This window comes from Gopherus flavomarginatus, chromosome 2 (assembly GCF_025201925.1).
Source record: "Gopherus flavomarginatus isolate rGopFla2 chromosome 2, rGopFla2.mat.asm, whole genome shotgun sequence".
Taxonomy (NCBI): Eukaryota; Metazoa; Chordata; order Testudines; family Testudinidae; genus Gopherus; species Gopherus flavomarginatus.
In genome coordinates, this window is record NC_066618.1 from 97,881,542 (window position 1) to 97,909,130 (window position 27,589).

Here is a 27,589-nt window from a genome sequence, read left to right on the forward strand (position 1 = left end):
ATCTGAAGAGAAGTTTGACATGGTCAGATCATTAGACTTGCCACCACATATATCCCGGCAAATCTGGGTTATTAACTTAACTGAATCTTTCCACTGTAGTTGGAGACATTGGTCCCCCCTTCCCAGCTATTCCTTCCCTCATGCACTCAGACATGCCTGCACTGCTGGTTGGAATAATACAGTGTGAATTGCCTTTGAAAATGGCAGGTATTTGTGAATGATACAGCAGCTTTCTCCATTCACTGTATATACTGGATAAGTTTACAGTCTCTGTAACAGTACTTGCTTTCTTACAGGGACAGGGTTGTCAGCTACACTCTGGGACGTAGGCTTCCAACAGATCACGTCAGCGGCCAGCTGCAGTTTCGGTTTGAGATAACTTCTTCTATTCATCCAGGTATTGGCTTCTTCAGGAATGCTTATTTATGGAGAGCTGGAAGTTTTGTTTACATTCTTTTCCCCTACATAGGCTTGAATTCTTTTAGGTCTAGACTGGACCTTTAGACAGGGTCATGAGCAAAGGATAGTACATAAGCTACGCCCCACGGCAGGAGGCACAATCCCTCCCCTGCTTTCCCTTTGCTCCTAGAGTGTGAGGTCATTTATTACTGACCTACGCTGTTAAAGGGCCATCTCCTCCCCTAGAATGACTCCAGGAGAGTTAAGGTTTTGCACACTCCCATATCACCTATTCCAGGGAGGGAGTAGCTCTGCTTACTCCTATCTGCCCCAATCCAAGGTGTGCTTAGCCCACATTGGGATAAAAGTGGGGGTGTTCTTGCTCATGTTTACTGCCTTACACAGGGCACATATTCCAAGTCACAATCTTGCCCATTAATAAGAATGTATTGGCAGTCACTCTGTAAAAATGCTTTTTCTGCAGTGTATTCCACATAGCTCACCGCTAAGAATCCATTACATCAATATCAGAATAGCATAGAGAGAGTTCTTCTAGTGTTGTAGCATCAGCAAGGGTTAACATTAAGCACTACTTCTCCCAACGGCCACAAAAAAATAGTACAATATAGAGTTTCTGATTGTGTCATATCCAACCTTCACGCACACCAAGTTTTAGTTTTACATGGTACACATGATTTTAGACTGATTTAGTTATTGTGTTTGTGACTATTGTCGGTGGGGGGAAAGGAGAAGGTATTTTCTAAATCATAACAAATTTTAAGTGAGAAATGATGGCAACATCATTATGGCAAAATAAATAAATAGATAATAATATACAACAAGACAGAGAAAGGGAAACTCGGATGGAGGAAGGAGCTCTTATCATGGTTTTAGATCTCAGCTTTCCAGCATGTTGTATTTCATCAATCAATGCAAGTATCTTGCTTTTGTGGTTAGCTGTTTTGTTATTTGCACAGAGGCCTGTGGGTTTGAGCAGCCTGTGAAAAAAATGTTCATTAGGAGGAGTAGAGCTGCTCGGAAATTTTCTGATTTTGACATTTTTCCACGAAAATTTTCAGAAAAAAAGCGTTCTAATTTTTTGGCCTGCTCTAGTTATTAGGAAGTCCTGTAATGGTGGTAATGGAAGCAGCGGCCAGTACGTCCCTCGGCCCATGCCGCTTCTAGCAGCTCCCATTGGCCCAGAGCAGCGATCCACGGCCAGTTGGAGCCGGAATCGGCCAGACCTGCAGACGGGGCAGGTAAACACACCGGCCCAGCTAGCCAGGGGCTTTCCCTACAGAAGCGGCGACTCTTGTTTGAGAAACCCTGGGTTAGTGGGTTGTAGTAGTTACAATTGTGACTATTACATAGTTGTAATAAACCATAAATCCCATCTCTTTATTCAGTCCATGATTTTTAGTGTCTAGCAGAGTTATGAATTTAAGCTCCAAGGCTTGTCTTTTGAAAGTGTTTTGTAGGTTTCCTATGAGGATGAGGACTGAGATGTCAGATATGGAGTGATTGTTTTGTGAAAAGTGTTCACCCATGAGTGAATATGGTGTTTTTGGCTTTTAATCATTTTCCTATGTGAGTTCATTTGAGAAGTGTGGTGATTTTCTGGTTTTACCCACATAGTTGTTACTGGGGCATTTAGTGCACTGGATGAGATACACCGCATGTTGTAATAGGGACATGTAGGATCCATGGATCTTGAAAGGTGTTTTGTGGAGGTGGGTATTTATCATTGTAGCAGTGGAATAATTCCTTTTCTTGTTGCACGCAGATGATGAAGAAGTCTCCATTAGTGCAGATCCTGAGTCAGCTGAACTACAGGAAAGCCCTGTGAACAGCGCTGCAGAGGAAATCCTTGGTGAGCCTCCCTGCACCGGCACAGTGACCTCAGAAAGTACAGCTCCAGAGCAGCTAAATGGATGCAATGTGAATGGTGTCAATGTTGATAGCCCTGGGGAAGTCAACCAGAACAGCTTAAATGAAGAGCTAGCAGGAAACAGGGAGGTTGATGCAGTGCCAGCAGATGCTATTGAGTCCTTGGAATCCATCCCAGGGGAAGTGCTACCTTCCCTGAGTGCTATGGACCTCTCTGAGCAACTGGCTCTGCTGGCTTGCACGCCCCCTCCAGAGACTGAAGTTAGGGAAAATAATAAAGTCAATTCCGTTACTCAGGGACACAATGACATCTTTACCAGCATAGAAGCACTAGATATTGATGAGGTGAGTGCAGACATACAGACTGTCAAGGACCTAGAGAAAATTCAGGATGAGGAAGGGGCTTCAGCCCAGGAGGAGGAAGACAGCAAGCTGCAGCTAAGAACAACAGGGAAAAGGAAAAACAGGCCCTGCTCCCTGCCTGTGTCTGAACTGGAGACGGTGATCGCATCAGCATGTGGTGAGCCTGAGACCCCTCGCACACACTACATACGGATCCACAATCTGCTTCACAGCCTACCCTCAGCACAGATGAGTAGCGATGGAGAGGAGGAGCAGGGAGGCGGCGAGGATGAAGAGTCAACAGTCAAGGAAACATCGGAGAAGGATGTGGTTAGCGAGTCTGAGACGCTAGCGGCAGATCCTCCTCCTGAAAGCAGAACTGATGAGTATTTCAGCCGGGGAACTGTGCCCCGCAGCACCTCAGTTGAACACCTCTCAGACTTAAATGAGCAGCTGTTGGATGGGGAACATCCCATGACTGGAAGCGAGAGTGAATCAAGTTCCAGACCGTATGGGGACAGTGAGTGTGACACCTCTTGCTACAGCCCATCCTGCTACAGCACTTCCTGCTACAGTACCTCCTGCTACAGTACCTCCTGCTACAGCCCTTCCTGTTACGACAGTAACAATCGCTTTTCCAGCCATACCCGTTTCTCCTCTGTTGACAGTGCAAAGATTTCTGAGAGCACAGTCTTTTCCTCACAAGATGATGAGGAAGAGGAAAACAGTGCCTTTGAGTCAGTGCCAGATTCAATGCAAAGCCCTGAACTGGACAGGGAGCAAGTGGATGTCTCCGCCCAGTGGCCAGATGAACTCGTAGCTCATGGTGGGAATCCACAAAGAGCAACCGAAACTCTAGAGTCCACAGTAGCAGGTCCGAGCAACAGAAGAGAAGGTTAGATTCTGAGTCTCAATATGCAGAACAACCTTGATTATCTGGATGTCAGCAGAGGCATCGGATAATTGAAGTTGCAGATAAAGAAGATAATTCTCAGTATTATTAATAAATATATGGGAGACGTGACCGGTATCAGGTATTGGGGGGGTTGGATAATTGGGGCTGTGCTGAAAATAAAAAATCAGACATCAGCATTTCTATTGTCAGTTTCTGTTAAATAGGATAATAATAAATCAAGAATCTTACACGTCAGGTCAAAATTAGGATCACCAGTTCTACCAGTCTGTCCCTTCTTCCAAAGGATTTTTCAGTTTTATATATCTTGTGCGCAACCATGTGTCTTACAAATGACAAGGAGATCTATGTATGTTTATGAAGGGACAGATCCAGAACTGGTGTAAATCAACTGATTTACAGCATCTGAGGATCTGGCCCAGTATGTGTGTGTATGTAATAGATATACACATCCGTACACACAGAGTATATTATGGAGAAGTCCTAGTATTTTCTAGTTTAGGTTGAGTCAACTTTCTGTTATAAACCCAATTGCCTAACCTTCTCCCCTACATTCACCAAAGTCAACCACAGATTTCACATGCAACAGATTATATTTCCTTGGATGCATAACTATCAAATACAGTTCCCATCACCACACATCTCTGTAGGTATATTGTATGTAGAGATATATCGTTGTCTGTTTATGTTGTCGTAGTTTAGTTCTTTTTTTCGTGAACACTTCAATTCCTTGTGTTCAGTTCCTCTGTAGCGTCACTTGGTTTACTCCAGTGAATTTGGTCACTTGTCTTTTCTTCACCTTGTGTACTGTTTTTTTGAGACTGAAAAAAATCAAGGCTCAGATGCTTGGCTACAACCACAGTGTGTGCAGCAAAGGTCAAAAGAGGAGTTGTAAAGATAGTCCTTGTGTTCCCTAATCTTGTGCTAGAATGTTCCTCCAGTCTGAGTTACACCAGCTGCTCACCATGGCTGCAAAGAGGGATCACTGGCCCCAGCCATACCATCCTTCCCCCTACTCCAACAGAAATAGGAGGAGTGCATGAGTCACTATGCCACCAGAGGATCTCCCTATGCTGGTGTGATCCTGGATATGCCAGTTTTGGGCCTCCTTCCAAACATGTATGTACTGCACACCCTTAATTGTTTGCTCTGTAGTGCAGGATCTAGTCCAAAGAATCAACATTCCCAGAACTACACACAGGAGCGGCGCGAGGGTTTTTGGCGCCCTAGGCGCAGGGCTGGCTCACTGGTCCTGCAGCTCCGGTGGACCTGCGGCAGGCATGCTTGCGGATGCTCCACGGGAGCCGCGGGACCAGCGGACCGTCCACAGGCATGCCTGCGGGAGGTCCACCGGAGCAGTCTGCCTCCCTCCCAAATCCTGGTGCCTAGGCGACCGCCTAGGTCGCCTAAATGGAAGCGCCGGCCCTGACTGCACAGCAACAGAGATAAGAGGAACACTCAGTAACATAGGCATTCTTCACTGTTCATGAAGCTCTTTCTGTGTAGGCAGTGTGTGCGTGGCTTTTTTGTTTGTTTTGTGATGTGTGTATATACAGAAAAAGAGAACAGAGTTTGTGCCCTAATAAAAATGGATTCAGCAGTGCTCCAGTTTTAAGCTTCAGATTTCTGGAGATGTCCCTTCAGTATATTTAAAGGACACTGTAGAATGTTCACTGCAGCTTTACTTTCACTAGTAGAGAGAGAATACAAGAGAAGGACAGCATGACTGGTTAGTTCACCATGTTCTTCTAATATTGGGTGAGATGTTTCAATAGTTGATCACATTGTTTAATTTATTTGGTGGTTATTAAAAGTACAGTAGATATGGTCGCCTCCATCTGCTCCAGGTGACTGACACCCCGTGCTTCAGCTGGCTTGACGTAACTAACTTGACTAGGGGGAGTCAATTATGGTGAGGTAAGTAAAGAAATGCAGACTGATAATCTGGCAATTGGTGACATAACTGTAGCAACAGGAAAATGTAAAAATTTAATTAAAGATGTGTTTGAAGCACTGCATAGTAATTTAAAATAATTCTACTTTGTATTCAGAGAGGGGGCACATGTAACTGAGATGTGTCTGTACTCTTATTAGAGGCTTTAATGAAGACATTTCAGAGGGTTGTGATATCGTCAGAGCCCCCAGGTGTGTGTGTAACTTTACCTACATTTTGTCTAGGTAAATTCTCATTAGTGAATGGTGCAAGTTTTGTTTTTTTTTTACAAACAAAAGTGTTTGTATTAAATTCGCATATAAAATTCCCTTCTGCCTTTCCATGTAATATTTATTCTATTCTACATATTGGCAGTTTAAGGGGGGAAATATTTTCGATGACTTTTTAAAAAAATGTATACCTTGATGGCAAGATACAGCTCGTTATTATAGAGTGGTAAGATTTAGAAATGAAAGGTGGCTAAACCAGTCAACATACACTCAGGTGAGCTTATTTATGTGATTCTAGCCCATTTTTCTTTTTTTCAATACAGTGGTATAATTTTCTGGCAATATCACAAACATTAAAGATCACTTTGTTTCTAAGCTTACCTTGGATTTTAACCGAATCTGTTTTATACACGCTGTAAATGATGTATACTGTCTAGAGTTGAAGGTTTCAGTAGGAAAACTATTGTCACACAGCTTGTAAAAGTGACCAGCAGTGGCATACAGTATATAATTCTGAATCTGCAAGATTTTAAGAAAGGACTGGGGCAAATATTCTCTGAATTCTAGAAACCGTGAAGTGCAAAAGTATGGGTTCCAAGTGCTCACATTCAGTTCTAACATAAGGAATAATGTGGCCTCTCCACAATAAGTTGTAGTTCCTGAAGGGATTCTAGTGACATCAAAAATGCTGAGTAATTTATTCACATCACCAGGACACCAGGATGGAAATATGTAGTTTTCATTTGGGTGTCTGTATATAGGTACATATTTAATTCAATATAGTGTTCAAAAAATCTTCCTCTGCCCCATCTACAGTATCTCTCAGCCTCTTCTTCTCTTTCTGTATTTCAGGTCTCTCCCCCTCTTTATCTCAGGTTCCTTCTTTCCTGTGTCTTCTTATCTTTTGCTCTTCTCATCCCACCTCTCTCCTATGTTTTTGATCCTTCTCTCACTCTCCCCACCTTCCACTCAAACTTGACAGTTTGAATTTTGAACTGTTTACATTCTAGTTTCCATGACTTTAAAAGTATGGCAGATGCAGGCCTTCTGCATTGCAGGGACTGCAAAATCCTGCCACACCACTTCACATACACTCTTGTGGATTTGCTCTAAAGGAGGCTTTTGTAATAGCAAAGAAAACAGCTCTCAGCATTTAGATGGAGTGAATCCAAGGTTGGAGCTGGGATTTTGTATGGTCCTGCCAAGCTCCTGCAGGAGCTCCCAAAAGCTTGCACTTGGTAGTATTTATGAAGTACTTCTCAGACATCAATCCTGATTCTCCTTACTTACATTGGTGTAAATCTAGAGTAAATGAGTCCAGAATCTAGCCCATCATTTCTTATTATGTTCTCAAGCCCAAGATCTGATCCTTGTCTGCATTATTTTAATAATTCTTTGCCATATAAGTTATTATTAAAACTGTGCCTGGATATATGAATAAGCCATAGCAGCTGATACACCACATGGCTGCCTGCCCTGTTTTTTTTGTTCTTGTTGATTTGTTGGGATTTTTAGGTTTTTTAGTTCTTTTAGTCACTTGTTTTACAGTAGTGCATTTTAAACCACTTTTTGCTAAAACAGTGAATGAATATGAATATCTTGTCCATAGGTGATTGTCCTTTACTCCATAATTCTCAGCCAGTCAGCCAGCTTCCTTCCCTGAGGTCCGACCACCATCACTATCCAACTATTGATGAGCCTCTTCCACCAAGTAAGCTTTAGTTTTTCAAATGAATTTTTTTTCAACCTTTCCTGTTAACCTAAACAATGTACAGGTCAGTATGTCTCTAAATAATCTCCTCATCCCCTGCACCCACCTTGTTCTGAACCCACTTAATGTGCCCTTTTGTTTTCCTTATTTGATCCTTACTTTAGGTGTCACCATGTCATCTTGGGCTAGACGCACAACTACTCTGTGCCTCAGTTTCCCCATCTATGCAATGGGGATAATAATGCTTCAGTGTCTCAGAGGAGTGTTGTGAGGCAGTAAAAGTGTTTTTGAACTCCTCCAATGAAAAGTTCTGTGTATAAGTGTTTTTATTGTCTTTAATGTTTGTCCTCTAGCCTGATCATTGCATCCCTGTGTCATGACATTATGAGTATGTCTACACAGAGTCTCAGAGCCCAGGTCAAGTGTGGTGGGCTTGCAGAGCTCATGCTGTGAGGCTAAAAGTAGCAATGTAGACATTAGGGTTCCGGCTGTAGCCCTGCGAGCCTGAGTCAGTTGACCTGGGCTCTGAGTCTTACTGCCATGGGTATTTTTTTGTTGTGTAGACGTACCCTATGTCATCTTCAAAGACAGCTTGGGATGCTGTCTTTGTCCTTACAGCCTTGCTTGCAACGCCAGGCATCCTCAAAATCAGGATTCTCTTTTGAAAATCAAGACAGGTAGCAATTCTTGATCAGAGTGATAAGAGGAGAAGACAGGAACAGGGTAGGTCACATTCTAGTGATGTCACATTTCAGTTGCAATGCCCCTTCTAACAGTTATGTGAGGGTCTCTGCTCTGAAGCAAAATGACTGACTTATGGACCTACAACTTCCTCTATCCACATGTTTTTGTGGTTCCATATAAAAGCACTTCTGCACTTTACTGGGGAGGATTTCATAGCTTTTAACTTGCATATTCCTAGAGAAATGCCCAACTTTTTGCATTAGCCTTATTTGTCCAGCAGAGTGCACTCTCTGCCCTACAACACATAGTGTATCATCTTTCGAGCTTAGCACATGATTTAACAGGAAAAAAGACTCAGCATCTTAAACACTAACCAGACTTAAAAACAAAGCTCTCTATTTTCTTCTCAGCCTGAGTAAAGAACGTAGTTATGTGGCCTATGGTGCCCTTAATAAAAAAAATCATGTATCCACCAAGTTGTTACTATTCCCTAAACTGAAAATTCCACTCAATGCTGGCATCAGTTATACAGTAGTGGTGAATGATCCAACTGCCTTCAGCCCCATGAAGTCTTATTAGAGGCATTGTGTGGCCTACCAGTGAATGATGAATTAGGAACAGTTACTTCTGTAATAAGTAAATATTTCTCTTCCCACTAATCTTACCTCACCACGTTGTGAAGGGGAGAAATTTCTAGTTACACTACCTGTTAATAAGACACTGACAGCAGCCATGCAAACGAAACTTACCCTAATCCATGATCAAAGACATTCAAGTTCAGCCCTATGGCTTGCTTAATACAGTCTACGAGCCTCAAAAGGTAAGTATTTTCAGCATTGCTCCTAATGAAGGCAATTATGATGGAGTTTAATCTACACAAAAGCAAAAGTACAATCATCTGATAGTAGAGTCATGTTTATTTAATATTCATGCACCCATTACTTTGATATCTACACTATATCCTACTTATAATACATGTAAAGTATATTGTCCCTGAATATATCCCTCTTCAGTGTGCAGTGCCATATGAATTTTTGCTAAAGAAATTGAATTAAATAATTCCTCAGTTGAAATCTATGCAATTCTCAGACTGTCTATGACATTTTTAAAGCCCGTGAGAAGTACAAACTAAGGTCTGATCTAAAGATTTTTCTTTTTCCGGTGTTGTGGAAAGACCCTTTTCACTTGCTTATCACAACTAAATCGCTCTTAAATAAGAGAGAGAGAGAGAGAGAGCACAAATGAGGGGGCAGCTCCAGCCAGGCCAACAGGGCCACGCACGGGAGGCAAATTCCACGCCTGCCCAAGGTATGCAGTTTAGGGGAGGGCAATGCCCCCTCATACTCCTCCCAAACCACACCCATGGAGAGAGATTATTCCTTTTATATCAGGTTTACAGTGAACAATGCTTAGAGCTTCTAAAATGAAGAGACACTAGAGTCTGTCCGTGGTTATGGTTGAAGATAATTCCCCATCATTACAAGGACAATACTGACTGAATCTTAACATTCCCATATCCAAAACCATGTCCCTGAAATATCACATGCCAGATTTTAGCTCATGGTAGAATATTTTGTGAGGTTTCAGGAAAATCAGTTAAAGGCTTTCGAGAGACATGTAGATTCGAAAAATGAGATGGTTTTCCCCTTGCAGTCAGTCTTGCTTGATCATAGCCCCAAAATAATATGACTTCAAAATTTAGTTTATTCTGTTAGTCCTGATGAGGAATTTTTGTTTGACTATGTTTATTTTGGGGTGTGGGATAGAATTATTTAGATTTTAACATGATTTTTCGTGTCTGTAGTAAACTCTTCATGGTGGATGTAAGATTTTAAAGCATGCATCAGGTTGCAGAGTTTGTATGGTGCAATGTCAGTGGATATATCCAATGGTTAGTTGTTTTTACTGGTGGAAACCCTACCCTACTGAAACCAAGAAAAACATTTGGGTCCTAACTCTGAGCTGCACCATTTAGAAGATGTACCATAGACAGGGATGTAAAGAGGAGCAAGGTGGCTTTGTCCCTCTGGGGTTGCAGGTCTGCCAAGTACAGGTGTGGCTCATGGTGTAAGTAAGAGCAGCCTCAGAGGCTGCTGTAATGTAGATATGGGCTACAGTGGTCCCGAAGGAACCATCCGGCAGTCCAAGATAATTGGAGTGAAGAGCTCAATGGCCTCACCTTCTCCTGATCCTAGGCTATCTCCTGGTGTGTCCCTGCTCTGAAGTTATAAGGGGGCTGGTGTAGGGCCATATTGTCAGCCCTACACTGCCCAGAGAAACCCTCTGCTAAGGGGTAATTCCCACATGCGGTGATCTGGCTGGTTTTTGGACCCTTTACATCACTGGAGCAACATAAAGGGGCTGGAACAGAGCTCAAAATCACGGCCTCTGTCCATCTGTCAGTCTATGCATTTATCTGTGCAGCCATCCATTCATCTTACCACAAATTCTGTGTTGTATGCCCTTTGAATTACTTACTCCCCTATGTGATGGTAATGCTGTGTGGGAGGGAAAAAAAAGCACATCAGCCAACAGTGAGTTTTGTTTATATGTTGGCAAGGAATAGTCACATCAGCGCATACAACTCTCTCGGGCCAGATGCTATAGCACTATGCCTTGACCCAGGGCCTATAAAACAAACATGCTCAGCACATATTCTCATACATTCTCCCTGAATTTTCACTATGTCTCCTTTATCCTGACCTGATGTTTCCGCTGTGACCTCAAGCACTGGACACATCCAGATGCTGCTAGGTTTGACTAGGTGCTTTCTGCTCAGAGCCTGGATTACCACGTGTATGGCTGCAGACACATTGCAACATGCTTTCTTCAAGCAGTGTGACATTCAGTTGGGTTTGCGGGTAGCACCTGCCTTAATGCATCCTGTGTGACGTTGTTTTTGCTGAGATGTGAATGTGTGTGTGGTTGGCGTTAGCAAAAGTACAAAGTGTGAACTGATATGTCTCAAGGAGATGTCAACTGTTATCTGGAAATTCAGGGTTCCTCAACAGGCCCTGACTGACCAAGGTCCTTCAAGAATCCCTATAGGCCGATTTCAGTGAAGGGCACATGGTTGCCTAGGTTTCACGGATTATACACTGAGTCATGATTTTGTTCAGATTGTTATCTGGTTGCACCAATCTGGAGTGTTGGGTGCTCGTTAGCCTTTGCCCATACTCCCACTCAGACACCCACATGGATAAAGAAGGTATTTTTAATAACATTATGATAAGGCATGTCACCTTAGCTCTGGCCAGCACTGTCTGTCTCCTTATTGATCGGTGTTTGTGGGAAGGTAGCTGGTTGCAGGGAGTTGGATTCCAGATGCAGTAGGAGGAAAGACAGCTCTCTGTTGCTCTTGGAGGGTGTGAGGGAAGGTTCAAAAAGAACCAAGAACCCCTGGTCGTAAAGTGTAACACAGAGCCACAGGGGAAAAAAAGTGGACTTTTACCCCTCTTGAGGTACAGATGTGCTTGGGGGGGGGGGGAATATATATTATTGTATAGTTGTTAGGTCATCAGCTGATGGATCTTCGTGTAGCAATAATGTAGTTAGCAGATCAAATTTGTGCAACTTCACTCAAGAAATTCTAAGGGTTTTTATGTACAATTTGATTAGCTCATTCACTTCTTAAATTCCCTCTTACTCCTAACACCTTTACCAGTGATCTTGATGCTTTTAACTACCAGTGTATTTCATGCAAGCCAACAAGCAGCCATCAGATGGGTAGGGGTTTTTGGTTATACTCCTGGCCAACTTGGACCTAATTTCAACAAGAGACTTGAGGGTGGAAGGTTCAATATCTTGTTACCAATTTCCTCAGCTATCTGGTCTTTATCAGAGTGATAGATTTAAAAAATTTAAAAATATGCATATATTTCTGAGAATATGTCCAACCAGTCTGTGGCAAGTTTTAGGTAGACAGCCTTAAGCTGCTCTGTATTATCTTTCTGAAAGCTTAAAAAAAACCCACCGTATCATGTTTAATAACAAAAAAGCGAATATAGGACTTGCCACACCAGATTAAATCACTAGTCCAGCAAGTCTAGCATCCTGGCTACCAGTGGCCAATTCCTTATGGTTTTCCCATCCACAATGAATATAGCCAATTGGGCAATGCTGTATGTGAGAGTTACATGGGGAAATGTTTATGCTCTAAAGCATGTAATTTGATTACTCACCTCAAAAAGCAGAACTATAATAGGTATTAATGGTTATAGAATTATCCAGCCCTTTTTAAAAATACACTCACTGTGTCTCACTCATTATTGATTGCCTATGGCAGTGAATTCTATAGGGTGACTGTAGTCTCTGTGTGAAGGAATATTTATGTATGTGTGTATACTACACATACATATATGCAACAAACCCGTGGAACTTATTGCCATGGGATGTTGTGATGGCCAAATGTATAAGTGGGTTCAGAAAAGAACTAGATGGAGAATACATCCTTCAATGGCTATTAGTCTAGCCAAGATAGTCAGGGATGCTACCCTATGCTTGGGCAACCCTACACGTCTGAGTATCAGAATCTGGGAGTGGAAGACAGGGTAGATCACTCCATAATTGGTCTGTTCTGTACACTCCCCTGAAGCTCTGGTACTGACCACTGTTGGATACTGGGTAAGATGGACCATTGTTCTGACCCAGTATGCCAGCTCTGATGTTCATGTTTATGTATATATACACATGTATCTCATGAGCATCTAGGCTCTCTGAAATTTCTCAAACTGACAGCTTCCTCCTTTCCTTTCTTTTTTAATATAGACTGGGAAGCTCGGATAGACAGCCATGGAAGGGTATTTTATGTGGATCATGTGAATCGAACCACAACATGGCAGCGCCCCACAGCAGCAGCCACTCCAGATGGAATACGCAGATCTGGTTCAATCCAACAAATGGAGCAGCTCAATCGGCGGTGAGTAATTCTGGACTGAAATTCCCAAGCAACACCACTAAGAAAATGTTCTAGTTATGAGAAATGGTACTCACGTTATTCCAAACCAGCATCTGAAACATTCCTGAAATAACTAAAACTTTCAACATAAATAAGCTATGAGATATATTTGAAGGTACAATGCTGAACAGCAATTAGCAGGTCAGAACCTACTGCTGGTGGACGATAACCATCTTGCTTTAAAAAAGGTGACATTTTTAGCACTGGCAATTTGGGAGCCCAAAATAAATGGAAACAGTTTTCAGTCCTACTTTCAGGCTGGCTTTACAATTATAAAACATTGTACTTTTTAATTAGTATTTTTGTATGTAGTTCCATAAGTCTATATGGTACCTTACAACAGGAAGTGGTGTTTAAAAATAGCAAAGTGTCTGACCAAACAGATTACAGTCTAGAGACACAAAGTGAACATAGTGCATTGCGCAAAGAGTGACATGTGCTCTGTCCTCATCCTCAAAGGAAACCTCTACAACACCTTCAAAAGACAAGCCTGGGATCTTAAATACATAACTCTGCTGGACTCTAAAAACCATGGTTTTAACAGAGACATTAGTTTTATGGCCCATTACAACAACTTGTAACACATCCTGCTGCCTACTAACACTCCTTTGTCCTACGGCTGCTGAAGTTTTAATTGCCTACTTCATTTTAAGTGGTCTCCTACAGTATGTGTGAACCCCTTATGCTTAACAATATATTTCACTTGGGCACTCTAGTTTCCTTCTCCACACCTGAAGAAAAAGAGGAGCTCTGTGAAGTGCAAAAGCTTGTCCCTTCCCCCAGCAGAAGTTGGTCCAATCATGGCCTCACTTCACTTTTCCTCCCATCATTTACACTGCTCTACAGCCAAAATGCTTCTGAAATAAATGTAGTCCAACTTTAGTAATTCTGGGTCACTGAAAACGAAAATGATGCTTAAAATTGTTGATTGGCTCTAGTTTTCAAGATATGCTATTGGGTCAGTATATACGACCCTTGACTTGGGAATGGCAGAGGATAAGTGAGTTATAAAGGGAAGGGATCTCAAGTTAAACCAGAAATGACTAAAATACATCTTTGATTGGATCTATGAATAAATCTATGACTGGGTTTGGACAATACTTGCTTTTTAGGCAAAACAATGAATGATGCAATCTGAAGCTGGTATTGCGTCATACATGATATGAATTGCATCATGTTATTCCTAGAAGTCATGGATGATGCAATCATAACGAAGCTTACATCACTCTGCTGAACAAATTGCCCTATATCAGCTCTAGAAATCATACAGTGTCGTGCTCTCTTCTTTGTCAGTGTTTGATTTTGCAAAGGGACACATTTCTGTTTAGCCAAAGTGAGCAGAGATGCCTCGTACTTGTGTGAACAGTGCAGATAACTTCTGCTATGTTTGTGGTGAAGAGACTTTTGCATCACAAAAGCGCAGTATAACCACTATGGTTAAGAAAGCCTATCACCTTTCTTTTGGCTGCAAAATTGGAGATCAGGACAAGAGATGGGCCCCACACATATGCTGCAACACTTGTGCAACAAATCTTCGCCAGTGGTTGAACAGGAAAAGGAAATCTATGCCTTTTGCAGTGCCAATGATTTGGAGAGAGCCAACAGATCATACCAGCAATTGTTACTTCTGCATGGTGCCTCCAGTTGGGAAAGGTGTGTCAAAGAAGAAAAAGTGGACTGTGCATTATCCAAACATTCCATCAGCTATACGCCCAGTACCTCACGGAGAAGGACTGCCGGTTCCTGATGCACCAGAATCATTCTCACTTGAGTCAGACGAGGAAGAGGAAGAGGATGAAACTTCTGGTCCTGAACCATCAATGTCATAGGACCCACATTTTCTCCCATCCTCCTGCTCTGAACCACATCTCATAACACAAGGTGAACTGAATGACCTTGTCAGGGATTTGGAACTACCCAAGAGTAAGGCAGAGCTGTTGGGCTCCAGACTACAGCAGTGGAATCTCCTGGCAGGCTATCAGGGCAAATGGAGCCCATCAATGCTTGCAGACTATTGCTGGACAGTGACAAGAGATGCTCCATTTAATGAATACAAGAGACAAGCCAAGAAGCGCCGAGTAGACACTGAATAGGACTAAACTATGTACATAATAGTTTTTTGCCTTTTGTTTCATAATAAATTTTATTTATATAATCCTTTTGCTGATTTTTAAAGTGTTACATAAACAGGACAGGTGAAATATTATCATGTAAAGCAACCATAAACACATGAAAAGACCTAGGTTTAAAATTTATGATTAAAACTCTACTATCTACACAATATACATAGACATAAAATGTAAAAACTTAAATATTTTAGAAACAGTAGCCAATCGGTTGTTTTAATTGTCATATTTGAATTCAGCACATCAAAATACATAATAAATATCACATTTTATCTCTGAAGCAGACGACTTCTCAAAAATTGTAGACCAGTGTTATGAAAAGGATCAGTGCAGGTGGGGGTAGGGAGGCAGGATTCTTCAGAGCTTCTGTGTTACCTATGAGAGCAGAGGACAGATGGTCTGGGTGAGAATATGAAGAGAAGTCAAGCAATCAAGCTCTGAGTTCAGGCTTCAGCCCCACTGCTTTGAGGTGCTTCAGCTTCCAGACCTCCACTGTGCTCCTCCAGTTGCTACACCTATACACCTACTTCAGTCTTATGAGAGCTATTCAAAGATGAGGTCAGGAAAGCAACAGCTCTAGTTGCTGAGAGCCTCCCTTTGCAATTTTTCTCTACCAGTGCTGCAGGCTGAATGTTATGGATGCTCATGCAGTTGGAATTATCATCTCCCCACTATAGCACTCTAGTGGTTCCTTCCCAAGGTCCATGGGTTGGGAAGCACCAACATGTAGCTGTTGACATGAGCAAGGCTGACAAGCTGTGACACAGCATGAATGAGATATTTGTTTTAAATAGTGAAGTGCTAATAAGTATCTCAGTGAAAGACATTTCAAAGCCCTTTGCACAGCTGGAGGAAACTAGAAACACTTCCTTAAAATGAATCCCGAGAGAGGGAGTCTCCCTCCAAATGAGGCAGCTTTATCACTGATAGCAATGTCTACTCAACTACTACTCTACACAAAGAAAGATTTGTTACAGTTTCCTTTGTATTCTTGTATTTCAGAATGAATTGAGGGAAGAAGAGTAAAAGAAATATATAGCTAGGCAATAATCTTCCACTATTACCTCAAAAAACATTTTCTCATCCTCTGCCCCTGCTTACTGTAATGATATAGTTTCTTATTTAAATAAGCAAGACTGAAATCATTATCCTCTGATTATAGGCTTTAAAATGGCATGAAGGTTGGTTTGGGTTTTTCTAGTACTTTAAAAACATCATTTGGGGATCATCGGAGTGCCAAGCTAGGAGACAGAGAGAGTGCTCGAACGATCCTTCTTTCCATGGCAGGAAAATAAGATGGGAGTTACTTAGATCCTTTGTAGGGAGAAAATGGTTGCTGGTGACAGCCATCAGGGAGTTTTCCTAAGGGCTAACCAGCTTTCTGAAAATGTCTATAGTGCAAAATAGATCATAACCACAAACAGATCCTTGAGGAATTGTCCTCCTCTTCTCTCCAAACCTACCATGCTGGGCACAGAGTGGGCATTTGACTACCATAGTGTAATTTTGTTTATAGTGGTAATAACGTGCAGTAGTTTGTTTTAATTATAATTTTCCTCAGAAGGTGCCAAGCTGGCATATTAATTTATAAAGAAAAGACAGGCGTTTCTAGAAACCCCTTGCAGTGAATTGGATAGATGTTGTCCACAGCCATCAAGGGCTTGTGTAAATTATAGTTTTTTGTTATAAGCTTACAGTAACACAGCTGTACCGATACAGCTGTGCCTCTGTAAGAGCACTTGTGTAACCATGTTATGTCGATGGGAGAGAGCTCTCCTGTTGACCTAATAAAACCAGCTCAATGAGTGGCACTAGCTATGGCAGTGGGAGAGCATCTTCCGCTGACATAGTGCTGTGCACATGAATGCTTATGCCAGCAAAACTAACGTTTTTTCACACCCCAGAGTGACAAAAGTTTTGCCAATATAAGTGCTAGTGTAGACATGACCTAAGTCAGTGGCTCTCAGCTTTCCAGACCACTATACCCCTTTCAGGAGTCTGATTTGTCTTGCATTCCCCCAAGTTACACCTCATTTAAAAACTACTTGCTTACAAAACCAAACATAAAAATACAAAAGTGTCACAGCACACTGTTACTGAACAGTTGCTTGCTTTCTCATTTTTTACCATATAGTTAGAAAATAAATCAATTGGAAAATATAATACTTACATTACAGTGTATAGGATATAGAGCATGTGACAAAGTTCCTCCTCTACTTTGGTGGGTCCTGCGCTTATTGGCAGATTTGCTCACCTCTGTGATCTTCCCCACAGTCTGGATCAACTCCATCTGTGTCTGATCAGGAGTTGGGAGGTTTGGGGGGAACCCAGGCCCGCCCTCTACTCCAGGTTCCATCCCAGGGCCCTGTGGATTGCAGCTGTCTAAAGTGCCTCTTGTAACAGCTGCATGACAGCTACAACTCCCTGGGCTACTTCCCCATGGCCTCCTCCAAACACCTTCTTTATTCTCACCACAGGATCTTCCTCCTGGTGTCTGATAACGCTTGTACTCCTTAGTCCTCCAGCAGCACACCCTCTTACTCTCAGCTCCTTGTGCCTCTTGCTCCCAGCTCCTCACACACACTTCCTCTCCTCTGGCTCCTCCCCACCTGACTGGAGTGAGCTCCTTTTTAAACCCAAGTGCCCTGATTAGCCTGCCTTGATTAGCTGCAGATGATCTAATCAGCCTGTCTGCCTTAATTGGTTCTAGCAGGTTCCTGATTACTCTAGTGCAGCCCCTGCTCTGGTCACTCAGGGAACAGAAAACTACTTATCCAGTGACCAGTATATTTGTCCTCTACCAGACTCCTGTACCCCACTGGTCTGGGTCTGTCACAAGCAGTATAAACATGTCATTGTATGATATTTTAGTTTGTACTGACTTCACTAGTGCTTTTTAAGTAGCCTGTTGTAAAAGTAGGCAAATATCTAGATGAATTGATGTACTCCTTAGAAGACTTCTACATACCCCTGAGGTACATGTTCTCCTGGTTGAGAACCACAGAAGTGACATCCTTGGTTTACATTTTAGTTTCCCATGTTTTCATATAGTTTGATTCCTTTCTTGACACCCATGTTTGGTTTAGGATTTGATCATTAATGATTTAATACACTGTAATTAGGCCAATAATACCTTTGTTGCTCCTCTGTATATGGGTATTTTTTAGCATTTGTACATTCAGGATATAGAGTGAGAAGCAGAGGGAATTTTCATTCTACCAACATGATATATGCCATCATGTGCCAGCAATGCCCCTCTGCAATGTACATTGGCCAAACCGGTCAATCTCTACGCAAAAGAATAAATGGACACAAATCTGACATAAGGAATCATAACATTCAAAAACCACTGGGAGAACACTTCAGCCTCTCTAACCACTCAGTGACAGACTTGAAGGTGGCAATTTTGCAACAAAAAAACTTCAAAAACGGACTCCAAAGAGAGACTGCTGAACTCGAATTAATATGCAAATTAGATACAATTAACTCAGGCTTAAACAGAGACTGGGAATGGTTGGGTCATTACACTAATTGAATCTATTTCCCTATGTTAAGTTCACTTCACACCTTCTATGGGTCATCTTAATTATCACTTCAAAAGTTTTTTTCTCCTGCTGATTTTAGCTCATTTCAATTGATTAGACTCTTCCTGTTGGTATGCATACTTCCACCTTTTCATGTTCTCTGTATGTATAAATATCTCCTGTCTGTATGTTCCATTCTGTGCATCCGAAGAAGTGAGCTGTAGCTTACGAAAGCTCATGCTGAAATAAATTTGTTAGTCTCTAAAGTGCCACAAGTACTCCTGTTCTTTTTGCGGATACAGACTAACACGGCTGCTACTCTGAAACCTTTCATTAGTAGCGTATTTCTCCTCACTTGATTCCCAGTGGCGACTAAGCACATTACAACTGAGTAATTGTGGAATCCCAGGGTTTCTTAGCACAAAAAAAGCCATCTGGTAATTCTTTAATCTCTGCTGTAAAAGAGCGCCATTAAGTAAAAATGCTGAATAGATCACCAAGTCTTTAAGAAGCTTTCTTGTCATGCCAATGCCTGTATATGTGTAGCCATGGATATTTCCAAAAATTCTAACAAAAGGGATACATATTGGCCATTGCAACAAACTTCACCAACCTCTGTATTTCACAAGTGGGAAGCAATTCTAATATTTTATGGCCGGGTGAAATAGATAAATTATCTGTCCTGAAGCAGGTTTCAAGATTAACTCAAAAAATTCAGGTAACTTGGATTACCACTTTATGAGAAAAACCTTTTCTTAAGCTGTTGTTGAAAACCACTGCTTAGGCTTGAATATTATTTTCAACAACCATTTTAAAAAAGTTTTGTTATTGTAGGTCAAACCTCATTACCTGGAACAGTTTTTGTTAGCTCTGCTTAAAAATCCTTTCTAGGTGAGGCAACTGTATACAAAGAGCTTGGATGATATAATTAAAATCAGCCTGAATTTTTGCCCCAAATTCAAACAAAATGGAACCCAAAACCTTTTGAGGTTTGAAAAAATGCTCAGTCTACTTTCTTTTCACAAAAATCTGTTCACTTTCCCACTTCCTAGATTCATGTGGGAGAAGGAGTGGAAATACCAAAATATCACTAGGAAAGCTTGCTATTTTCATTCCTGCCAAAACCGTAAAATACTGGAAATCTAGTTTTAAAAAGGAATGACTGAGAGTATTCTGTTCCAAGGGCCTAATCCTTCATTCTGTGAATACTCAGAGATCCCCAATGACTTTAATGGACATTTTGTCTATATGGGGAATGCAGGATTGGGACCTACAGTTCGGATAAGATCCAAACACTACTATTTTTTTTTATTAGAAGAGTCTTCCTCCTTTACTACAGCACTTCTTGCCTTTCCTCGAGTTACTGAAGCAGTTAACAGCCAGTGTTGTTCCAATTACATGACATTGTTAACTATCCACTGTGATCTGGTAAAACTGTGCAGCATTTGTGTAGCTAGACTTGTCTTTACATGAATAATAATAATAAAAAATAACACAATAAATAATAATAGTACAGTAAAAACAGCCTCTAGTGTGATTTTTCTAAACCATTATTTCTTTGACAAATCACTTTGAAAAGGGACTGTGATTTTCAAATACATTCCCATAACTTTTGCCCTTTCAAAGTTTTTTTTACAATTACATAGGCATTTTCTGGTATTTATATAAGACGATTTTACAGTATCTAGACAAAAAAAAAAGTAGCTTGTTTTTGGCATACAGCTAGCATTACTGTGTAAAGTTTGCCAGCAGGAGATTTTCTAACATCTAATTAAATTGAAGCTACAGTTACCATATATATAAAACTTTTGACTATATTAACTACTTTTTTCTGCTCTGCTGTTGCATAAGGGTGTTGTAAAACTCCTGCGGTATTGGAGTGGAAAGTTTACTCAATTAGCCTGCAGTCAAGTGAATAAAAATTTTAAAAGCTTGTTATAAAATAAAGGGGGAAAAAATAGAGGTAAATTAAGGTAGTTGTGAAAACTACTATAATAATTTGCTTCTAAGGTGTATGTTTATCTAAAAACAAAAATCCCCAATTCTCTTGCTTTTTTAACCAATTCTAAATATGTTATTTATTGAGCTACGAAAAGCTACATTAAAGAAAAACTTGGAATACTGAGGAAAATGAAAACTACTGTGTTAGTCAAGTATAAATCCATTAAATTTTCACCCATTTTCCATAATTTACCCTAAACTCCAGTACCTGTTGAGAGTTAGTATGCTACTGGAAATGCTGTCTTTGGAATGAGATGTAAAATCAAGCTCCAGACTACTTGTCTTCAGAGATGTCATGGCACTTTGAGATATAACTGTTGGAGTTCAGGCCAAAATCTAACTTGGCATAAATACATATTTTAAAAAGAGAGAGAGAGAGAGAGAGAGAAATGGAGGGATATTCTTCATAAGTCTGGAGTCACACAGATGAAAGAAAGAAGAACAGAAACCAGGAAAAAGAGAGACAAAGAACTTTGGGCCAAAGCTCAGATATAATCAATGAAGCTACATGGATTTATGCCGGGTGGGGATCTGGCCCATTATGAATGCTGAGAGTTAATGAAAATGAGACAACAAAAAATGTTTTAAAATATCAGGGTGGGGCAGAAGCTCATTAAAATTATTAACAAGATAGATATCTATTATTTTTATAAATATTTTTCATTAAATAATTTTTAAAATTTGTCACATTCTTGTCACACATTATCAGAATCCCAGGCTGGGGCCTGTTCATGAACATAAAAGTTAGAAGCTATGGAGGTTCTCTCACCCCTAGCCTGTCAAATGTTCAATGAATGAGTCACCAGTATGGCTGCAGCAGGATTGACTTCCCACATTATTTATCTCTGTTTTACAATACATAGAATTAGTACTGTATACTGCATATTTTAAACATAATAAACACATAAAAGAGAACATCTTTTATGGGTCTCAAACCTTCAACGTCATGAACACTGTGGCCCTGATCCAGCAAAGTATTTAGCACCTTGCTTAACTTTAAGCCCAAGAGTAGTCTCATTGAAGTCAATCAACATGAAATTGCCATAACGGAGAAAAACGTTTTAAAAGCTTCACTCCAAACCCGCCTCTTCTTTGTCCTCCTTGTTCTCACTGGCTCTGTCCCAGTGCTTAATTTGTAATGAAAGAGGTGCTAGGGCTCAAGCAAGTTTTTTACATTCAGAACTAATGCAGCAAGCCCAGAGATACCGGGGCTCTGAACTGCCAAGCCTACAGGTCCCGGGGCTCAGTCCTGGCAAGCCCTGGCACAAATTAAACACTGCTCTGTCCCCTTCAACCCTTTCCCGTCAGCTTTCCACTTAGCTTATCATCACCAAACTCAATCCATATACACACCCAAGAAAGCATGGAACTAACATGACACGTCCTGCCCTTATGTTGTTCACTCCGCTTGTGTGTTACACCGCTTTCCTCAACCCTGTGTCTGTTTTATCTATTAGATTATCAGCTCTTCGGAGCAGAGATTGTCCATTGTTCTGTGTTTGTGCAGTGCCTAGTGCAACGAGCCTGTCCTCGGCTGGTCCCTAGGCACTACCACAACAAACATGATGAATAATAATGATTAGTAAAAAAAAAAATAAATAATGGAGCCAAGGCTGTGAAGTGTTGAACACATTAAGCATGCTCCCATTGCAATTGTTGGGAGTTGAGGACACTCAGCACCTCAGAGGATCAAGCCCTATGTGACTGATTATGTTAAGCTATGACAGATTGGGACTTGAATCTTCCCTGCCTTTCACCTTATATAGTCACTGATCCCTGTGGAATGTGGGTGATTTGCACAGGTGCAAGACAGGGAAGACTCAGGCCCATTGGTGCTTTAAAAGTACATGCCGATTTTAGCAATATTTTAATTGTTCAAAAGTGTTGATTTTTCCAACTCTCATTAAGAAAGAGAGAGGCATTTTGGTGAGCAGCAAAATGCTTTGTACCATTATTCCACCAAAACGTATAGCTAAAACACCCTTTTTCTTTCATGTAAAATATGCAGGTATCAAAATATTCAGCGGACTATTGCAACAGAGAGGCCAGAGGAAGATTCTGTTGTGAACAACAGAGCCGAGAGGCTCTCCATTGGAGGAGGAAGTGACTCTGAGGCAGACTTTTCCCAGCCAAACTCAGGTATGGGAGAGGAAGCTATTAACAGCATGTGGCACCAGATGTCGTTCCATTCTGGGAAACAAGCTGGACACACTACGGTGCCCTGATGAAGACTCAGGCTTCAGTACTTTATGGCAGAAATGGCTAAGTGAAAGGAAAGAGAGTATAGAGCATGAATAGACCCTGAGAAGGAAATAAGCAAGTGTTAAGGGACTCTTTTAATGAGTCCTTACATAGACAAAGTGTTTTTACAATAGATTGGGTTTGAATACAGAATGGGAAGAGACTGTCTAGGAAGGAGTATGGCAGAAAGAGATCTAGGGGTCATAGTGGACCACAAGCTTAATATGAGTCAACAGTGTGATACTGTTGCAAAAAAAGCAAACATGATTCTGGGATGCATTAACAGGTGTGTTGTAAACAAGACACGAGAAGTCATTCTTCCGCTTTACTCTGCGCTTGTTAGGCCTCAGCTGGAGTATTGTGTCCAGTTCTGGGCACCGCATTTCAAGAAAGATGTGGAGAAATTGGAGAGGGTCCAGAGAAGAGCAACAAGAATGATTAAAGGTCTTGAGAACATGACCTATGAAGGAAGGCTGAAAGAATTGGGTTTATTTAGTTTGGAAAAGAGAAGACTGAGAGGGGACATGATAGCAGTTTTCAGGTATCTAAAAGGGTGTCATCAGGAGGAGGGAGAAAACTTGTTCACCTTAGCCTCCAATGATAGAACAAGAAGCAATGGGCTTAAACTGCAGCAAGGGAGATTTAGGTTGGATATTAGGAAAAAGTTCCTAACTGTCAGAGTAGTTAAACACTGGAATAGATTGCCTAGGGAAGTTGTGGAATCTCCATCTCTAGAGATATTTAAGAGTAGGTTAGATAAATGTCTATTAGGGATGGTCTAGACAGTATTTGGTCCTGCCATGAGGGCAGGGGACTGGACTCGATGACCTCTCAAGGTCCCTTCCAGTCCTAGAGTCTATGAGTCTATGAATGTCCAGGTATTATACATGAAAATGGAGAAAGTGCCTATTTTCTCAAGCTTGCAGTTTCAGTAGCTACACTGTTTCATTTTGGTGATAGTGTGATTGTGACACTATGGGGGTTCACCCAGATCAGCCAGGGGTTGTGTCACTGCCTGTCCTGTAACCTTGGGGGCATCTGTGCTATGCAGGTTTGGCTCAGAGCCCTGACACAAGTAGTCTGCTCACAGCACAGTTATCTCACCCTGGTTCCCACCAGCATGGTTACTCTTCGCAGAGTGTCACCAACAGCCCCTTGTCTCCTCAAAATAGGGTGACCAGATGTCCCGATATTCAGGGCTTTGTCTTATATTGGTGCCTATTGCTCCCTACCCCGTCCCGATTTTTCACACTTGCTATCTGGTTTGATTGAGGACCCTTATTAATCCACTGCACTGATACGGTTCTGTAATAAGTTAAGAATAAGTTTATTAAGAAAGAAGATAGATTTAAATGGTCTCAAGTAAGAATGAAAGAGATAGGAAAGATTACAAACAAAACATCCCTTCTAGTGACTAAAACTTAATTCTAGCAGGTTACAGTCTTGGTCTAGACAAGGTGGGTGAGATAGTATCGCTTATTGGACCAGTTTCTGTTGGTGAGAGAGACAAGCTTTTGAGCCACACAGAGTTCTCAAAAGCTTGTCTCTCTCACCAACAGAAGTTGGTACAATAAATGATACTATCTCACCCACCTTGTGTCTTGAATATCCTTGGACTGACAAGGCTACAACTGCACCGCATACAAGCTTGGTCTAAGCAGATTTCTTATCTATAGTGACTTCTCAGAGACTTCAACCCCCCCATAAGTAAAAGTTCTCAGATTACAATAGCTCTGATCCCTTGCGTCCATCCGGTGATAGCTTATTGCGTCTGCTTATATCTTCCCAAAGTTCTTTAACTCTGTTTCAAGAGGCCGAAAGGTTTCCTGGAGATCCATCCTCCATGGAGATTAAGTGGTTATCTCCTCCCACTTGCTCAGCTAATGGATTTGTTTACCTTTCATGTAAATGTCCTTTTCAGTGTCTTCGGTCACACCTTGCTCAATTTACATTGGAGATACAGTCAAGCCGGAGAAACAACATTCCTTTGTCTACAACAGACTGGGTTTAGGCACTGTCTGCCGCTTACATTTAGGAACACATTTCAAGCACACATCTATAACTCTTTATACATCCCCCACACAGACAACACACAATAATATTAATGACCAGCATGCTACCATTTTGCATATGATATCTTACACGACACCTTTTAAATACAGATTATGATAACAAGGTGGGGCAATGAGTATGAGGAGAGTTATTATACTGTATGCCCACTTCCAGTTGGCAGTGAGGGACTTCTTGGGTCACAGTAATTTTGATATTATGGGCCAAATTTGAAAGCCCTCCCTTCTCCACGCATAACTTGTGCCCATAAAATGTTCATCTACATTTTTGCACCTGCAATTGAACAAGTGAAAAGCTGAGTACCTGCATTGCTAAATGCTTGACTGCACGTGCAAGTCACCTGGGGAGAAACACAAGCACTCAGACTTGCGCCTGCGTTTCACTTTGTGGATACAAAAAAATGTGTGTGTATTTAGTTAGTTAAACTTGTGCCTGCAACACGGACAGTCAATACTCAGCCCTTCTGAAAATTCACACCTATGGCAGGGTTGCCACATGTTTATGTCTATTATTACATCTATCACCTCTTTTCCTCCTTCTCCTGTGTTTGCATGCCATTATTGGCTAGTCTTTATTAGCAGGAAATAGCCTGCATGGTCTATGGTTCAATTCCATTTATGTCTCTTGGAAGAGGAAAGCCTATCAGAGTGAACATTTAATCTATGCTTTTTTAAAAAAGCTTTGTTAAATATTTAGTTTTGTCTATTATTAGCCTGAATCTTTATTTCTTTTTCCTTTAAAATCACTATAAGTCATAACCAAACGTACTTCACATGATATATAACCACTTTTGCACTCATTTGTATTACAATTTTTATGATTCAGTTTAACTGAATTCCTCCTTTATAGAGAATCATAACTGATCCCACCTGCTGATAGTTAATTGAAGTGGAAACGGTATACGATTTGTGTTCTGTTACTACTTATATTACTTGTAATATTAAGTTGGATATGTATTTACAGTAGACATACAGTATTACTGTTACATATATACAATATTACTATGGAGGGAGGGATAGCTCAATGGTTTGCACATTGGCCTGCTAAACCCAGGGTTGTGAGTTCAATCTTTGAGGGGGCCACTTAGGGATGTGGAGCAAAAATCTGTCAGGGACAGTACTTGGTCCTGCCATGAAGGCAGAGGACTGGACTCAATGACCTTTCAAGGTCCCTTTTAGTTCCATGCAATAGGTATATCTCCATATAATAAATTTAGAGGTTACTTGCATAATAAAATATTAAATTAATAATAATGCTGCCAGGAATCATTCACATAAATGGTGGTTGGATTTGGTTTAATTTGCCTATTCTTTCCTTTTTTTTAAATAAAAAAGAACTATCAGCTGTGGCATGTGCCTTTTTAATGTGTCTTTGCTATATATATTGTTTGGCTGTGGAGAGAGGAAAAAAATGTAGCATTTGGTACCAACTTTTTAATTTAAAGGGAAAGCCACAAGGATGTGTGAATATCCACAAATAAAGGTGCACTGTCATATCCTCAGGTGAAATAAATCAGTTTAACACCATCGGAGTCAGGAGAGCTATATCACAAAGTCTTTTTTCACATTCTTAAGTGGACAGAATGATACGGTGTAATTATAGATAGAAAAGTGACTGTCAACATTATATTATGCAGTTCTGTATTCATTCTCCTGATGACTTCCGCATCAGATTTGTTCAGATTGTAGGTCAAAAACTGATTTTGGTTTAAAAGCATCAGTGCTGCAAACTGAGCCTAGAGCCCAAAACCTCATGTGTGTTCTTCCCACTCTACATTCATCAACAGTAAGAAAGATTCTACAATCAGAACTTAGCTGACAGTATTGGACCAGATCTTCAGCTGATGTAAGCTAGTGGGGTTACATTGATTTATTGAAGTAAATGGAGCTATGCTGGTTTATACCAGCTAAGGATGTGGCCCAGAATTTATAACATACAGTGTAGAAAATCATCCAGCTCTCATTCCTGTAGATGTATTTGCCGTGCAGTGCTAACCACAGGGAAAACTTTTGTCATTCACGTGAGTAGATATGACTCAAAGACACAAAGAGAGTGGATGCCATTTTTACATAATCACTTGGATGACCACAGCCTCGCCTTAAGATTAAAAAGAAGTTGCACAATATGGTGGAGTGGTAGGGTGGGCTTTGCTGGCAGAGGAGATAAGAGTGACAGTATTTGTGTTGTATTTTCAGTTATGTGTACTAGTCAATTGTTTTACTTTTATTTTCAGAAATTAGGAGAGAAGGGTCCCTTTCTCCAGTGAATTCTCAAAAAATCACCTTGCTGCTACAGTCTCCAGCTGTAAAGTTCATCACCAACCCCGAGTTCTTCACTGTGCTGCACGCAAACTATGTAAGCACCAGTATCTCACCGTCTCTCACTCCTGCCTTCTGGGTCAAAAGGAAGAGCTCTGGACCTCTTCTAAGAGTGCACAGTGGGTATGTCTACACTGCAATGTAAGCCCAGGGTTCAAACTCAGGCTCCATCCTAACCCCAAAGGGTGGAGGGTTAAGCCTGAGTCAAGCCAGGACCCCAGGGTTCAAGCCCTATTGCTTTGCAATGTAGACA

The 27,589-nt window shown here is 41.1% G+C and overlaps 1 protein-coding gene across 3 annotated transcripts in view; it reads left to right on the top strand.

The window, feature by feature from the left end:
* HECW1 (HECT, C2 and WW domain containing E3 ubiquitin protein ligase 1) overlaps positions 1-27,589 on the top strand; it is a 385,797-nt gene that overhangs the window by 280,643 nt on the left and 77,565 nt on the right. For all 3 annotated transcript variants that reach the window (XM_050937655.1, XM_050937656.1, XM_050937657.1), the window contains 6 exons: positions 297-397; positions 2,183-3,523; positions 7,314-7,415; positions 12,867-13,017; positions 22,716-22,846; positions 27,252-27,373. In XM_050937655.1, coding sequence (XP_050793612.1) covers positions 297-397; positions 2,183-3,523; positions 7,314-7,415; positions 12,867-13,017; positions 22,716-22,846; positions 27,252-27,373 — 1,948 coding nt within the window. The remainder of the gene's footprint in view (positions 1-296; positions 398-2,182; positions 3,524-7,313; positions 7,416-12,866; positions 13,018-22,715; positions 22,847-27,251; positions 27,374-27,589) is intronic.